Source organism: Monodelphis domestica, chromosome 8 (assembly GCF_027887165.1).
Source record: "Monodelphis domestica isolate mMonDom1 chromosome 8, mMonDom1.pri, whole genome shotgun sequence".
NCBI classification, from domain to species: domain Eukaryota; kingdom Metazoa; phylum Chordata; class Mammalia; order Didelphimorphia; family Didelphidae; genus Monodelphis; species Monodelphis domestica.
The window spans coordinates 64,184,811-64,202,874 of NC_077234.1; the positions used below are offsets into that span (position 1 = coordinate 64,184,811).

The following is an 18,064-nucleotide window of genomic DNA, read 5'->3' on the forward strand; positions in this document are numbered from 1 at the left end:
CTCTTTGGGGGTTTTCTTGTCAGAGATACTGGAGTGATTTGCAGTTTTATTCTCTATCTCATTTTAAAGATGAGGAAACTGAGTCAAAAGGAGTTCAGTAACTTGCATGGGTCAAACAACTACTAAATATCTAAGGTTGGATTTGAACTCAGGTTTTCCTGCCTGCAGACCCAATGTTCTGTCCACTACACCAACTAGCCACCATGTTTCTTGTATGCATCAATAAAAGTACCTGTTTTCTCTCCCATTAAAATGTAAGGTCCCCGAGGACTAGAACTGTTCATTCGGATTCTTATCCTATTTTGTCTTTTACTTTTTCTTTGAATGCTCAGCTTCTGGCTTTTTTCTTGATCTACAATCAGTGCTCAGGAAAAAGCTTGTTGATTGATTAAATATAGCATATAATTGGTAAATATTACTTGTCCTGACATTCTTTTGCCTACCTTTCAGCTCTCCTTTCCACACTTTTGGCAATAGCTCATCTCTGCTGGCTCAGGTTCCTTGAATCTTTGTACTGGTTTCTGACTGTCCAGAGCCCCTCCTTTGAAGGTCTAGTCAGACTTTCTGCCAAGAGGTGGGAACCAATGGGGGTCAAGGGGAATAAGGAAACGTTGTTATGTAGGACCCCACAGATTGCAGGAGATGCAGAAGCTGAAATAATTCTCTAGATCTGTTTGAGGGTATGAAGGTTTGGCCTTAAGGAGAATAGCTTGACATATCTCCAGCAGTGAAAGAACTTCAAGCAGAGTTTGTGGTGAGAGGTCACTGTAAGTTTTAAGAAAGAGAACAACAGTGAGATGAGAAAATATAAGTAGACCAGGAAAGGAACACCTTTGTGTGGAAAGATGACATGGGAGGTCCTGGGTTCCAATCCAGCCTCAGACACTTCCTAGCTATGTGACCTTGGGTAAGTCACTTAGCCCCAATTGCCTAGTCTTTACCACTTTTCTGCCTTAGAACTGATGAGTATCAGTTTTTAGACAGAAGGAAAGGAAGGAAGGAAGGAAGGAAGGAAGGAAGGAAGGAAGGAAGGAAGGAAGGAAGGAAGGAAGGAAGGAAGGAAGGAAGGAAGGAAGGAAGGAAGGAAGGAAGGAAGGAAGGAAGGAAGGAAGGAAAGAATACCAGGAGGATCAAGAAGGAAGGGACTGCGTTGATGGCAAGTTCAGGGCTAGGAGACACTATTGTGCTTTGGGTAGTTATTAACAGTAGCAATAATAACTAGCATTTATGTAGCACTTTGAGGTTTGCAAGGTCCTTCACCAATATTATCTTATTTTATCCTCACAACAACTCTGAGAGATGTGATATTACTTCCATTTCACAGATGAGAAAACTGAGGAAGAGATTTTCCATATGGCTGTGATCTCAGAGAGCTTGCAGAAGGGAGTGGCATGGGTCCTGGTTCTCTTAGAACTGTAGTCCTCAATCCTCAGAGAGAATGATGATGAAAAACTATTAGCGTAAATTCTGTCTTGTACTGCAGATCTGAAGCCAACCCCTACCTGAAACATGAATCTCCTCTACATCTTGCCAAATGGCAAAACCCAACCCTGTCAACTACTCTCTTTAAGATTGTACATATTGATCTAATAAATTAATTCCATTATCAGATGAACAATGCTGGCACATAATAGGCAGCTAATGCATTTACACATTGATAATGAAGCAAAGATGCTAATGAATGAAAATGATTTAAAATAATTTACATTCCCACAAACCTAGACTAAACTCTTCATTCTACTCCCACCTCCATGGGTGTGTTCACTCCATTCCTCTTTTTTATCTAGTGTTATATCACCCTTTAAGAGATAATTCATGTGTCATCTCCCCCACAAGGCTTCTTTGACCACTTTTACCACTCAGCAGAGAGAAGCAGTCTGCTTGTCAAATTTCTCCTAGCATTTCACCTCAGTCTTAACTGGGTGTCTTATTTGGGTGTATTACCATTCCCCTTTCATTAGCATTTCCCTTATTCTCTTGTAAATCCCTTGAAAGAAGAGTCTGGAACATATTTAACTTGGTATCCTTGGCTCTGATCAATTTCACATGCACTAACTCTGAAATAAACTATACAATCTCATGAGTATGACTACCATCTTTGGTGACACAGCAAAAGACCTCCAGACCTTGTTAATTGCTGTGGTCAATATTAACCCCACTATAGCCAACCAACTTACGAGCCTCTCTATTGCTCTCAATTTACCTAAAAAGTGTCCTTGAACACATACCATATAGAGGAATTTCTCAGTCAGGATTCTTAGAGAGCCAAGGAATTCTTCGAAAGAGATTCCATCAGTGGATCTACAATATTGAAGGAATAATAATAATAACAATAATGATGATGGCATAGCAGCTAACATTTATATTGTTCCTTAAGATTTACAAAGCTCTGCATAAATATTATTTCATCTGATCCTCACAACAACCCTGAGAAATAGATGCTATTATCCTCATATTACAGAAGGAAACTGAGGCAAACAGCGGTTAAGTGACTTGCCCAAGGTCAAACAGCTAGTAATTGTCTGAGGCTAGATTTTAATCCTGCCTCCCAAGGTCAGTGATCAATCCACCACATTACCTAGCTGCCACAAGAAATTACAAAAAAATAAAGTGAATTGTCAAACTGAAAGAGAAAGAAATTTATTAGGGTTCCAAAGGAAGATGGTAGCAACCTTCTTTCTAGAGGTACAGATTTGGTTTTATAGCTTTTCAGCCTTCCTTAGAGTATGCAGTCAATTCGAAGCAACTAACCCATGAGGTATTAGGTTACCATATTTGGAAGTCTTTACTAGAGCCCAAAGAACCACAAGAACTGGTGATCACAAATACATTGCATCAGAATGGAAGGTCCCAATTGCTTAACCAGGACTATTTGAGCTGGGGGGAAAGTGCTGTCAACATGTTAAGGTGGGGAAATACATCCTTTGTAAAACTTTTCAAAAATGGCATTGTTCTCCCTCCACAACAATCACTCACCAGACCTTGAGTGGAAACCTTTCCAGCTAAGTATGATCTGCCACAGGCTATTTTCTTCTGGCATATCTGTAAAAGACAATGCATCACCTACATATTATGATGGGAAGTAAGCATAGCACTTTAGGAGATCTAGTAGGCATTTAATAACTTTTTAACTTATGAATAAGTGATTAAGCTGATGAATAAACAGGCAGATCTTCCCATGAGATAGTTCCATTTTCAATTGAAAGAAATTCTTTTAAAAAGAAATAATTTAACCGCAAGGAATAAATCTCTAAGGATGGCATTCAGGCATTGTTGGCAATCCAGAGGATGAGATATTTGGAGACAGTCGAGGAGAAGGTCTTGGGCCCTTCAAATTGAACCATGTCAGGTAGTGGGCTAAAGCTGATTCTAGCATAGTCCAGCAGGTTCAAAGTTTTCCTTGTTGAAAATGCAAAAGGTACTCAGAAACATAAAAATCTAACAATTGAAATTTAAAAACATGTAATAGACTAAAATGATAATAAAACACAATTCCCCTTTAGAAGGCAGAAAGGGTTTAGGCAGTTCCTATCTCTTAGAAACACTTTTGACTACCAGTCCTTTTGTAACTCCAATCTCCAGACTTTCCAAGTACCAGGTGGGGCTAAGCCAAGGGTACCCCATCATCAAATTCCCCTTCACCCCACTGCAGCTTCAACAGTCTCAGGAACCAGCCCAGACTTCCACAATGTAAATGTCAATGCCTTATAAGGGACATGCAAGATTTCAAAGTGTTGTGCTAAGAAGCATGACAGAATCAGCAAAGGTAAAATAAATCAAGGCAGTTTTGTTGAGGGAAAATAAGAAAGGGGGCAGTGGAGGATAATGGAACCTGTTCTCTTTGGGTATTTGGGGTGGAATTCCATTGGGTTTTATAAGGTTAACTGATTCAAGAAAGACCAATCAAGCACTGGAGATGAAAGAGAAAGGAGCCTAGACCTGGGAAATGGCTCTGACTCATGCTGAGGGGGTAGGGAAGGAGGAAGAAAACACCTGCAGAATAGGTACCTACTTGTTATTCATCTTCCCACTTTCTGTAAAAGAGAATCTTAGCAATCACTGCAAGTCTTTAACCAGATGACTCAGGCTTTGAGCATCCTCTGGGGTTTCATCCTTTAGCAGGGTAGGGAGATTACTGAGGTCTTTAGACAGGTACTAACTAATAAACTAAATCTATTGGAATTCAAGATTTCTGGACTTGACATAAAATGTTAACAACACAGCCTCACAAAATAAATATCAAATTTTTGCTCAAGAAAGAGACAGAAAGAGCATGAAGCATATGGGTTCTCAGAATTCCGAAATCAACAGCAAGCATTCATAGTATAAAATGAACAATTAAGCACACAGATATTAGGGTCATTAACTCAGAAACAAATGTACAAATATGTTTTAAATGACTTCCATTTAGTGAAAATAGAATCCTTAACTACCACCCTAAAATATAATGTACTGTTATTCTTATAAAAAGCTTCGAATGCCTGCCTGAACATAAGGTCACATTGACTTACTTCCCAATGAGAAAGAAAGAAAGAGAGAAGGGGGGGCAGGGGGAGAAAGGAAGGAAGGAAGGAAGGAAGGAAGGAAGGAAGGAAGGAAGGAAGGAAGGAAGGAAGGAAGGAAGGAAGGAAGGAAGGAAGGAAGGAAGGAAGGAAGGAAGGAAGGAAGGAAGGAAGGAAGGAAGGAAGGAAGGAAGGAAGGAGGAAGGGAGGGAGGGAGGGAGGGAGGGAGGGAGGGAGGGAGGAAGGGAGGGAGGGAGGAAGGGAGGAAGGAAGAACCTGAAAAGCCACTTTCTCAGTTTGGTTCCAAATAAGAGCATATTTAGGCATCCGACTACAGCTTTAGTACTTCCCATTAGCTACTAAAGATGAAAAGGGAAGAAATGAAGGAATTAGACAATTATTAAGTGCCTACTCTATGGTATTACATATATATTTGTAAAGCATCTATGTATGTTTTACAAATGATATCTCATTTAGGGGCAGTTAGCTGCTCAGTGGATAAAGCACCAAACCTAGAGGTCATGGATTCAAATTTAACCTCAGACAATTCCTAACTGTGTGGCCCTGAGCAATCTCTTAACCCTCACTGCCTAGCCCTTACAATCCTTCTGCCTTGGAACCAATATTCAATATTGATTCTATGATGGAAGGAAGGAGTTTTTAAAAATAATAAAAATAATATCATTTGACTCTCACAACAACCAAGAGAGGTAGGTGGTATTTTGATCTTCACTTTACAAATTAGGTGACTTGGTCACACAGATGCTAGGTTAGTATCATTTCATTGTTTCAGTTGTGTCCCACTATTTCTGATCTTATCTAGGGTTTTCTTAGCAAAGATACTAGAATGGTTTGCCATTGCCTTCTCCAGTTCATTTTACAGATGAGGAAACTGAGGCAAGCAGGGTTAAGTGACTTGCTCAGAGTCACACCAACTAGTGTTGGAGGCCAGATTTGAACTCTCACAAGATGAGTCTTCCTGACTCTGGACTCAATGCTTTGTCACTAAGGCACCTCTAGCTACCCCTAAGGTAAAACTATCTCTCTCCTGAAACAGGTCTTCTATGTTTAAGTATTCATGGAGTTTCCAAAAACATGCTGTTCTTGAAAAACAGTCCTCATTTAAGATTCTTGCTTTTCATTTGCAACAAAGAAACCTCTTCAGGAAACAAGTAATGAAGGCTGCACTTCAGATCACATTTCCTTTCGCATGCAAGATTAATGTCTAGTCCATCTCCCCTTCAGGTCTCAGAACACATTCTTTGCACCGCTGGCAAACAACAGGAGAGCTGAGGGAGAGCACAGATGCCCAAGAATGACATCTTGCTCTTTTAGGATACCTGGGCTCTCTTCACAACTGACGTGGTCGCCATTGTCATCATCACATTTTAATCCTACTTGCGTATTTTATGTGCCTGTTCTCTAAAAGATGCCATCATTCCTTAATGCCCAGAGCCAACATTAATAATTCATCACATGGGAATGGAACCGTGAAACATTTTTATGAGAAGAGTCTCATTCTCCACGTCACTTTCGACATGCTTTGGAATCATGTGAAGTATTTATCCATGGAGTTGTCACTTGGAAATGTCTCCTGGTAGCTAAGAAGAGATAGGGGCGGGGGAGCTTGAAAAAATAGGTCTGCAAAGAGATAGAAAAAGGACCAAGATATTTTGTAGAGCAAGGATTCGTAAGCTTTATTGTGTCACAGACTCCATTGGCAGGCAATTTGGTGACATTTATACACCCCTCTGAGGATAATCATTTTATTTTTAATGTTTTATCTTTATCTTATTTTAATAACAAATTTCCTTATAAGTTTTCCAAATATGATTCATGTTGTCTCTCTCCCTCCTTCCCTCCCTCCTCCTGGAGTTGACAAGCAATTCAATCTGGGTTCTACACATATATTTTATACTATATATGTACATATATATATATATTATTGTTGTGTATAATGTGTATATATGTATGTATTATTTATATATATAACATACATTATCACACAAAACCTATTATTCATTTTTGTAAGAGAGTAATCTTATACCAAACACCCAAATCATAGACTCTAATAAACAAGGGATAAATCCTGTTTTCCTCGGCATTTCTACCCCAACAGTTCTTTCTCTAGAGGTGGATGATAGCATTCTTTTTCATAAGTTCCTCAGAATTGTCCGCTTCTCAGGATAATATTTTTAAAGTTGAAGGAAATGCTCCATTTCAGTTAGTGGTGAGTAAAAATAAAGATGTATTTTTCCCATCTAGGTTCAGAGACCTCCTGAAATCTATCTACAAGACCATTAAGGTTCTACATCGGGTTAAAACCCTCTATTCTAGAGAGTTGGTGATTCAGGGTCGAGTGTGTGTGTGGGTGCGTGTGTTTCTCCCGTAGTCATAAGGCAATAATCCCCTGTCCCTGAATCCATGTGAAAGGAAATGATCAGAAGAAAAGCTCTATCCTGAAAATTGAAACCCTGAATGAATGAATAAATCATGGGGACCCTCAGAGTACCTTGACAACTGAATCCTAGCTCCCCCCAAGTGCTGAAAGATGGCATTGACTTGGATACAGAGAGCGAGGAGGAGATCCATTGTTCAGAAGAGTTTAAGGACAAGAGCAGCCAGGTGCCCTGAGAGGGTGGATTATCTTGGGCAGGAGAAGGAAGCACAAGTGACCTGACTATCCCCTCCCAAAGCCTAGCAGTGGACAATTGGCAAAAAGCGATGGAAAGAAACACCCAGCTGATGAGGGTGATCCAGGAGATGCGTTCTGAGATGCAGAAGCTAGAAAGGGAAAATAAGGCACTCCGAGTGGAACTGGACTTCACCAGCCAAAGGACTTCTGGCTGGGAAAATAAACTGCAAGAAAACAGAGAAGAGGGAGCAAAAAAAAGAAATGTTCCAGGAGAAAAGTCCATCTCTGCACCCATAGCCATTCACAGGACCGTCTCAGCCGATTCCACACTGGCCCTGAAGGAGTCAAAAGGTATCATACATACATCACATGCTGCTCCTGAGTTGTGTCAAAATTAGCCAGATAAAGCCCTCTGATTCCCAAGTTTTTATTGATGTTCAGTTGTTTTTCTAGTCGTGTATTATTCTTCATGATCCCATTTGAAGTTCTCTTGGCAAAGATACTGGCATGGTCTGCCATTTCCTTCAGAGGATATTTTTCCAAATGAGGAAACTGAGGCAAACTGAGCTAAGTGTATGACCCATGGTCACACAACTAGTCAGTGTCTGAAGCCTGATTTGAATTCAGGTAGATGAATCTTCTAGAGAGATTAAAAAGTTAGTGATTCAGGGTTGAGTGTGTGTGTGTGTGTGTGTGTGTGTGTGTGTGTGTGTGTTTGCTTCTCCCTTAGTCATAAAGCAATAACCCCCTGTCCCTGAATCTACATGAAAGGAAATGATCAGAAGAAAAGCTCTATCCTGAAAACTGATGATGAGTCTTCCTGAATCCAGGTCCAGAACAGAGTTTATTTGCCTTATATATTACCCAACGGCCTCTGCTGGGGATTTTAGTTGCAGAATACCTACTCAAAGATATCTTGGAGAAGCTCATTTTAGGGCCATCAAAACTGTCCCCAAGTAAACCTGGAGACAGCAAAAATGACAAGCTCATTCTAAGCATGTGAAAAACAAAGCTTTTTTTTAACCATCCAACTTCAAAAACACTGTAAAAATATAGCACACAAGATGCTAAATGTAAGAACATGGGCTCTAGAGTTAGAAGACCCAGGTTCAAATTCTGTCTCTAACACTGTATGATTTGGGGCAATTCACCAAATATCCCTGGACCTCAGTATCCACATCTGGAAAACTAGATGGCCTCTGAGATCCCTTCTAGCCTTAGATCCTTGATTCTACGAATAGAGGCTTTTACAAGGTCTCACAAAAGCTCTACAAAGAATACATCCTGGATGATGAAAAAGGTCCCGTGTATATTTCTGAGTAAGTGATTTGGTGGGTGTAAATACTTAGATGCTAAGCTTGGAGTCAGGAGACCTGAGCTCTGGTCTTAACTCTACCACTTCACCAGAACCGGTTACTTAGCTCCGAAGTCCAGGTCTCCTGGTCTCTACAATAGAGATGATAATATTCATCATCTGAAAGCCTTTCAAAACTTTCCAAAGTTACTTGGGAAAGCAGCAGAGCCAAAATAGCACTGTAATGAGAGAACAAAATATTCTAGTTTGAATCTTGGCTCTGCTGTGGGATCTTGAGCAAGATACCACTTACTTCTCTGGGCTCGACTCCATTCATCAGGAGCATGAGGGGTTTCTTCCCAGCTTTTATCTAGCACCAGATGTGATAGGATTCTGGGCAAGTCACTTAATTTCTATTTGTCTCAGTTTCCTCCTCTGTAACATGGGGATAATAACTTCTACCTCTCAGAGTCCTTATGAGGATCAAATGAGATAATAATTATAAAGCACTTAGCCTAATAGTCTGACATGGGTAAAATGCCTTTCAGAGCAGAAGGTTCTATGTAAATATCATCTCATAGAATCACAATCCTGTGATATTTAAATGGGAATTGATAAACAAAGATGTGTCTGAGGATGGATCAGCAGAAGGAAAATATATTTCCTTCCTATATATTTCCAAGCATCAAGGTATCCTAGAATAAGTATCAGACTTGGTATCAACAGAGATTTGGGGGGTTCAAATCCTGAATCTGACTCTTGAGAGCTGTGTGATGGTGGCCCATCCCCTTGATCCCTCTGAATCTTCCATCTTTGGTAATTATGTAAAATGAGAATAAAAATACCTACGGTAATTAACTCAGGGATTTGCTGAGTAGCAAATCAAATTATACGTGTGGTTCGGTCATTTTCAATCATAGTCTGACTCTGTGGCTCCCTTTGGGGTTTTCTTGGCAAAGATTCTGAAGTGGTTTGGCATTTCCTTCTCCAGCTCATTTTACAGATGAGGAAATTGAGGCAAACAGGGTGAAGTGACTTGCCCAGGGTCACACAGTCAGTAAGTGTCTGAGGCCAGATTTGAACTCACAAAGACAAGTCTTCCTGACTCCAGTCTTAGCACTCTATCCATTGAACCACCTAGCTGTCCTTATATATCTGTAGGGTATACATAAATATATATGTATATTATGTTTTATATGTGTGTATAGAAAGTACATTATATACCTGCCAGTCATAATAATAACCATATAGGAATCATCATTGTCTTCATCATTTGAAAAAAATCAATTATTCACTAAAGTTTTCAATCAGACTCCCTATAATGAATTAATATAATAATAAATAAAATGTAATATATAATAAATAATTAATATAATTAATAAAGAATAAAATAAAGAATAAGTTGCCAACTACAGGGATTACATGTGCAAAAGACACATAGTGTAATAATAATAATAATAATAACTACCATTATATAGCAATAATAGGCTTGCAAAGCATTTTGCATGTATCAAATCTCATTTGATCCTCATAACAACCCTAGGAGGTAGATGCTATTATTGTTTCCATTTTTTACATATAAGGAAACTGAAACAACCAGAAGCTGAGTAATATAATCATAACTAATATTTATATGATGTTTAATATGTGACAGACTACTATGCTCAGTGCTTTATAGTTATTATCTCATTTGATCCTCATAAGAACCCTGAGAGGTAGGTGTAAGTATTATTCCCATTTCACATATGAGGAAACTGAGACCAATAGAAATTAAGTGACCTTCCCAGGCTCACAACTATTAAGTGCCTAAGACCAGTTTTGAACTCAAGACTTTCTGTCTCCAGGACCAGTGGTCCTGTACCAACCTAGCTGCCTCTAGTGAGACTTTTTCTCCAGGAACAGACATAAAATTCATTGTTTTCCCAGGGTGAGATAGCAAAATGGGTCTAGAGACTAGATTAGAACCCATTTCTAGATTGTCTAGATTGCTTCCCACTGGACCAGGCTACTACGCCCTTCATGCCAAAACAAATCATGCCTTTTAATCAGTAATGCCTGACTTTATCTAAAATCCTAAATGGAAATTTAATCCATTATTGGTGGACTTATTCAAATGGGGTGACTTTATTTTCATGAATGTCTGCTACACAGGTAATATCATGACCGTCAGACGCTACACCATTTCCTCATCTGTTCATTCTTTTGAGGCCAATGAAAACTGTAAATCCGGAAAAAGACATCTGAGCAGCCGAATTCTAGATGCCCAGGGAATAATGAAATCACCAGCCCGCTCTCCAGTTACCAAGCCAGCCACCAAAGATGGAGAAGGGTTTGTAGCTAATTGTTTTACCAGCAACTCTTCTGACAAAAGGACTTTTCAAGACCACGTTTTTAAATGCAGGTAATCTATTATATTAATATAGTTTATATAACTACATAGATTTGATATATTAATAATTTTATATATTACTATATAGATAGTATATTGCTATATTTTCTGTTACTATATATAAATGATATATCATATATATTTTACATATTACTATACATAGATGATATATTAATAAATTTTAACATATTACTATAGATAATATATTGCTGTGTTTTCTGTATTACTATATGTAGATAATATATTAATATATTTTACATATTACTACATATTGCTGTATTTCTGTATTACGATATATAGATAATATTAATATATATTTTATATGTGACTACATATGGTATATTAATATTTTTCATATTACTATATGTAGATAATATAGTGCTATATTTTCTGTATTACTATATATAGATAATATTAATATATATGTTACTATATATAGATGATATATTAATTTTTTATATTACTATATGTAGATATGTTGCTATATTTTCTTATTACTATAAATAGAGATAATAATATCTATTTTACATGTTATTATATATAGATATGTTTTACATATTACTATGTTTAGAGAATATATTTTATATATTACTATGTATAGATAATATATTATTGATATATTAACATATTACTATATGTGATAATATATTGATATATTTTAATGTATTACTATATATAGATAATATGTATTTATATAGGCAATACTTTACTATATTTTATATATTCACATATGCTATGTAGTACATATTACATACATTTCATGTAGTACATATTACATATATTTCATGCTTCTATATATGCATATGTGTGCATATATACATAAACACGTGTGTGTGTGTGTGTGTGTGTGTGTGTGTGTGTGTGTGTGTGTGTGTGTGTGTGTGTGTAATATTCCCTACAGGTTGTTTACAGGTTTCTGGGTTGATTTTTAAATTGTCTCAAAAAGTTTCTCTAGGGCACAAGGTTCTCCCTGCTTCAGGTAAGTAGAACAAACCACACTGTAACATGGGAACGTAAATTTAGAATCTTTAGATGTCATTTAATCCAGACTTCTTATTTTACAAATTAGAAATCTAAGGCTGGGAGACTTTCCCACAGTCACAAAGCTAGTAAATAGCAGAGGTAGGATTTGAATCCAAGTTCTGCCTCAATATACAGCTTTCCCTCCCTTATATCATGGTATCATTTGGCCAAAATCTGTTTTTATTCTGCTACCACAATTTTGTCAGTTTTTTGTGATGGGCATCCAAACTTTACAGGCAATTGTAAGATCATGTTAGTCAGTCAACAAGTATGTTTTTTTTAACCCTTCCTTTCTGTCTTAGAATCAATACTGAGTATCAATTCTAAGGCAAAAGAGCTGGAAGTGCGAGGCGAGTGGCATTAAATGACTTGCCTAAGGTGACACAGTTAGGAAGTGTCTAAAGTCACATTTGAACCAGGGACCTTCCATTTCCAGACCTGACAATCTAACCCCTGAGACACTTGGCTGTCTTTCAAGCATTTATTAAGCTCTTCGGTGGCATCATGTTTTAGGTCACAGAATGAATAAAGTATCTGTCCAGACACTTAATCACTTGGGTAAGCTTGAGCAAGTCACTTGACCGCTGACTGCCTCAATTTCATCAGCTGTTCAAAATGGGGATAATAATAGCATTTACCTCCCAAAGTTGTTTTGAGGATCAAATGGCATATTTATAAAGCATTTGACATAGTTCTTGGTACATAGGAGATGCTCAGTAAGTGCTCCCTTCCTCCTAAGGACTAGAGATGTAAAGAAAGTCAAAAACATGGCCTCTACCCACAAAGAGCTCGTATTCACTATTTAAAAAAAAAAACCTCTCAGGGGCAACTGGGTAGCTCAGTGGACTGAGAGCCACACCTAGAGACGGGATGTCCTAGGTTCAAATCTGGCCTCAGACACTTCCTACCTGTGTGACCCTGGGCAAGTCACTTGACCCCCATTGCCTAGCCCTTACCACTCTTCTGCCTTGGAGCCAATACACAGTATTGACTCCAAGACGGAAGGTAAGGGTTTTAATAAAAAAAAATTTTTTTTAAAACTCTGAAAATTAGATCTAACAAATAGAGAACTTATAACGGTACTCCAGAGATCTTGAGGATGCCCACCATGACTCATTCCAACCCAGAGGCCAACAGAATCCCAACTATGTGGGCAAGTCACTTAACCCCAATTGCATAGCCTTTGCTGCTCTTCTGTCTTCGAATTGATACCAAAACAGAAGTTAAAGGTTAAAAAAAATGATTCAGTAGCAAACTGTTAAGAAACAGTAACCCAGTGGCATTTTTGCTTGTTTGTTACTTCCCAAAGCTTTTGCTCATTTTCATATTAATGCAAGATTAATAAGAAGCAGAATAGTGGGAAAAATCAATCTTTAAATAGAGGTTATAAGTGCTCTCTATCAGAGGGTTAAGTTAATGTTTACATAAATTGATTTTTAAATTCATTTTTATATAGTTCATTTAGATAGTTCTCCCATTTCACTGATGAGAAAATTTTTGGAAGGGCTCAATTTTGTCAAAAGCTACCATATTGGTTTTGTATCTTATAATTTAATTTCTACCCACAAGTAGGAGCTAATTATTTTAGTCATCTTTCTTTATTCATCTTCTGAGGAACTATTGGTATTGTATTGTGTCATGGGTTTGTTAAAGAAATATATGAATTGTTAGAAATGTGGGCATTCTGTTACCAGAATATTAGGGTGGTCACAAATTCTCCAGAAACCTCAGGAGAGCAAGAAGTCTTCACCAACCCTGGTTCTTGGCTTCCCTTCTTGCCATGCTCTAGGCAGCCAGAAGAGAAAGAGTGGGCAGGAGGAATCTCTCCAGGGCCATCTCATTGAACTATAGACTAGTCTCCTATGATTTGTTCTGAGCTTTGTAAATTAGAGTTTAAGGAGGGTTTTGTGGGAAGCCAAGGGATCACAACAACGACTCATAATGTTTTTTCTTCCAAATTTCAAACTGTTAATACATAAAGTTTTGGAGCACAGACCATTTTAATTTGGTGAAAGAACAAGGTAAGGATGTTTACATTAGAAACAAATGCTATCTGGGATCAATATTAATCAGTTAATATCTATTGTCTGACCACTTTATGCATGAGTGGAATATGACAACTAAGCTTTTAAAAGCACAAGTAGAAGCATAATTTTATTAAACTATGCAAGTCATTTGCAAATTATAGTCATTTCTATTTTTCCAATAGCTTTCCTGGAGGTTAAATGGCCAAGTAATTTAAAGCAGATCATTATCCATTCTATTGCTTTGTATAGCCATTTATTGTCCTAATAGCCTTTGAGAGAAATTACAAAGAATATTGAGACTCTGTTTGCATTGGGTTGGTTTTTTTTCAATCACATGAGGACTCAGACAATTTTGTTCATAAGCTATTCCATTATTCCCTTTATTTTTCTTCCTCCCTCTCCTTTCTCCACCTCCTTTTTCTCTTTTCCTTCTTTTCTCTCCTTCCTTCCTTTTGTCTTTTCTTCCATTCTTCTTTTCCATCCTCTCCCTCCTTTCTTTTAATTATATTCCAATTTGTGATCCTTCAAAGAAAGAAAATTAAACTACTGTTGAAAAGATGGAGCAAAACTTTGGGCCAACTCACAAATAGTTTAGTACTTATGAGCTATGTACATTCCTTTTCCTTCTAGGAGTTTTGTTAAATTCATTCAAATAAACCTATTCCTGGTCTTGATCAATGACACTTGTAAAACCCAGTGGAATTGCTCATTGGTGGGGGGGGGGGGAGGAAGAGGGGAGGGAAAGAACATGAATCATGTAACCATGGGAAAATATTCTAAATAAATTAATTAAATAATTTTTTTCAATTCTTAAAAAAAGTACAGGACTACAAAAATAAAACCAAATAAATAAATAAACAAACAAACAGATAAATGGACAGATAAACAAACAAATGAATGAATGAATGAATGAATGAATAAATAAATGCTATGGTGCAAATAAACCTATTCCTCCTTTGTCCATTACAAAACTGAAACATACTGAGCCTCTTTTTATCAAAGTAGTAACCAAACAGTGTTTTGACCAGGAAAAGTCTTTGCTTGGGGAGAATGCACTAGAACTGTACCTCCTCATATCCACTGATGGACTCTGAATTTGCAACCCAGAAAAAGGATGGGAACAGTTAGTGGCACAGTGGATAGAGAACTGGACTTGAAGTCAGAAATACTTGAATTGAAATCCAACCTCAGATGTTTACTTATGACACAGATTGTCACTTAATTCTGTTTGCCTTAGTTTCCTCAACTGCAAAATGGGAATAATAATAGTATCTATCATCCAGGGTATTGTGAGAATCAAATGCGATAATTTTAAAGTGCCTAGCACATTACCTGGCAGATAGTAGGTACTATATAAATGCTAGTTATTAGCATCATCATTATCATAATCTAATATTGCATTGTTTATATAGTATTATGTTTATTATATAGTACCACATTTATTATATATTATTATAGGATATTATATCTGATTCCCACATAGCACAGGTATTAGGAGAGGACAAGGAAGGAACAGATGAGCAGAGCCATAATAAGCACTTTGGGAAATCAGGGTAAGCACCACAAAAGTTAGCCTCAAAGCACCAGATAAATTCATTTGGGAAGGGGAGAGCCCCAGTTGGAGCCCAGCTCCTTTGCCTAAAGTCATGAAAAGCCCATCCCCCTATGCCTTCTCCAGTAATCCAAGACAATGTCACATCTCTTTCCACTATTTCATCTGATGTTTCCACAAGGATTTCTATTTCTTTTCACTTTGTCTCCAGGTTTTAATCTTCAGAATTTCTTCTTTAAACTGTTTCTTTATCGCACCCCTATTCTGGTTCTTGAGCCCTACTTTTATAGCACCTACTGATTATTAATTAAGTGGCACCTGTAGGAATTCCCCAACAATAAAGTAAGAAATATCGAACCTTGTTCTCTAGCAAGTTCAACAAATGGCCTCAATTGATAGTTTAATCAAAATTCTTCTCCCTTTCACTATCAAGCAACCAAAGCTTTTGAGCAAAAGTATTGGTCCCAGTCTCTTGCCTAATCTCTATATTCAGCACCCAGTAGCAGAAGGAACATAGCCATAGGTCAGTTATTCAGGGGGAGGACATTTTTAAGCTCAGAACTCTCCTAATGAAGAAAACAGATGGGTCAAATGAGGGGGGAGGGATACAGAATTTGGGCTGTGATCAGAGGAGTTTGTCACAGAATGGTGAATATGAAGGTGGGAAGAAATAGAATGATGTCATTACCTATGAATGGGCAAGGTGGCTGGGGTGGGGGGTACTTGGGCAAAAAAAGAGTACTGAATTGTGGTCAAGAAGACCCGAGTCTGAGATTTGGAATCAGGTCCCCCCAAATCTAGAACTGACACTAGCCACTGAGCCACCTAGGTGTCCCATGAAATTATTCTTGATAACTAGGGACAAGAGAAGCAGTAAGGTATAGGGTTGTAGTATCAAACTCAAATAGAAATGGCTCTCTGAGAGTTGTATATTTACTTTATTTAACTCAATATTTCCCAATTACATCCTAATCTGTACACACACACACACACACACACACACACACACACACACACACACACACACACACACCCTGTAGAAGAGAAACCTGGCCAATTCCTATATTTGTTATAGATCAACTGTGCGACCCTGGACAAATCAGCATTGGTAGAATTTCCTTTCCAAAGGTTCCTATAGGGATAAAGTTTTTAAAATCTAGTTAAAAAGAAAACTGCAAATGACTAATTTAATTTCAATCGAAAGCCACCAATTGACCCTTTTCCTCTTGGAATGGGGTGAGGTGGATAGCCTCCCCCCAAGTGTGTTCACCTGGGGTTCCTGTATCTCCCTCAGCGTAATGATATCTATCTCCTCCAAAACAAGGGTGCCACATGCTATAAGCAGGGTTCTTGGTGCTTATCCAAAGCACAAAATTCCTAGTTATGGCCCCGAGAGGGAGGAAGGTTCTAGCCCATGTAAGTGTGGAGCATCATCAAGCCCATTGAATGGAGCTTTATCTAAATATACTGCAGAGATACCCAAGTAAAATGACTTGCCCCAAATCATGCAGTAAAGTGGGAATTGACACCTACTTCTCTCCTATACTCCAGACACCTTCCTCCTTGACATTTTTCTATTGTGTTACTGAACAAATAACCAAAAGTAATTTGAAGGCAGATGACTTCCCCTCTTAGGTCCTGAATTTCTTCATTTTTGACATGAGAAGACTAGACTCAATCTATTAAGTCCTAGGATCAATGTCTGAAAGCTGGAAGGCCATCTTGTCCAACATTCTCAATTTTCAGATGAGGAAACTGAGGCCCAGAGAGACTTGCCCAAAGTCAGACAGAGACAAGATTTGAACTCATGTTCTCTGAGTACAAAACTAGCATTCTTTTCACTGTATCACTCCTCTAGCATTCTGTGTTCAATGTTGCTTTTCAGGGAATAGCTCAGTGAATAGAGAATCAGCTTAGAGATGGAAAATCCTGGGTTCAAATCTGGTCTCAGATACTTCCTAGCTGTGTGACCCTGGACAAGTCACTTAAACCCCATTGCCTAGCCCTTACTGTTCTTCTGGCTTGGAACCAATACATAATATTGATTCTAAAATAAAAGTTTTTAAAATAATAATAATGGTTTTAAAAGAAAAATACAAAACTAATCATTTATTATATTGGATTGACAAAATGCTGAACACTTTATAATCGAATCAGGCCTTCCTGAGCACGCAGCCAAAATTCTAACTTTCTCTTCTTTCATTCTGCTTTCCTAGGGGCAAGATAAAAGCAGTGAGTTTCCTTTTACCCATGGAGATGTCGTCATATTCCAAAGACCCGGATTCTTTGAAATGCACACAAAATCAGAACCCAAAGCAGCTGAGCACCATTATGGAAAAAGACATGTGAGATCAGGGAATTTTTAAAGATTGCATTGATTCTGAAGATGAGAGCCCTGAAGCGATCACTGTGTGTGTGTGTCAGGTTTCTTCTTGCAAAGTGCTTTTGGCAAGATACTCCCTGGGATTCACAAAAGACTTCGTGTTGGGTCACTGGTCTCTTGTTTGGCAAGGAGTCCCTGAATCCGCTGAGAACTATTGGTAATGAGATCTCCATAGATCTTATTCTCATACCTGGAGACCTGATTTGTGTCCTGCTGGCTATTGTAGCATGCCTCTTGCCCATAAAATGAGCCATTCCAT

At 38.0% G+C, this 18,064-nt stretch overlaps 1 protein-coding gene across 1 annotated transcript; it reads left to right on the top strand.

Annotated features, from left to right (window-relative positions):
* Positions 1-7,226: 7,226 nt before the first annotated feature.
* CCDC195 (coiled-coil domain containing 195) lies at positions 7,227-17,771 on the top strand. The gene is made up of 3 exons (XM_056808488.1): positions 7,227-7,488; positions 10,583-10,832; positions 17,639-17,771. Exons 1-3 carry the CDS (start codon positions 7,227-7,229, stop codon positions 17,769-17,771), a joined length of 645 nt encoding a protein of 214 aa, XP_056664466.1.
* Positions 17,772-18,064: the final 293 nt, after the last annotated feature.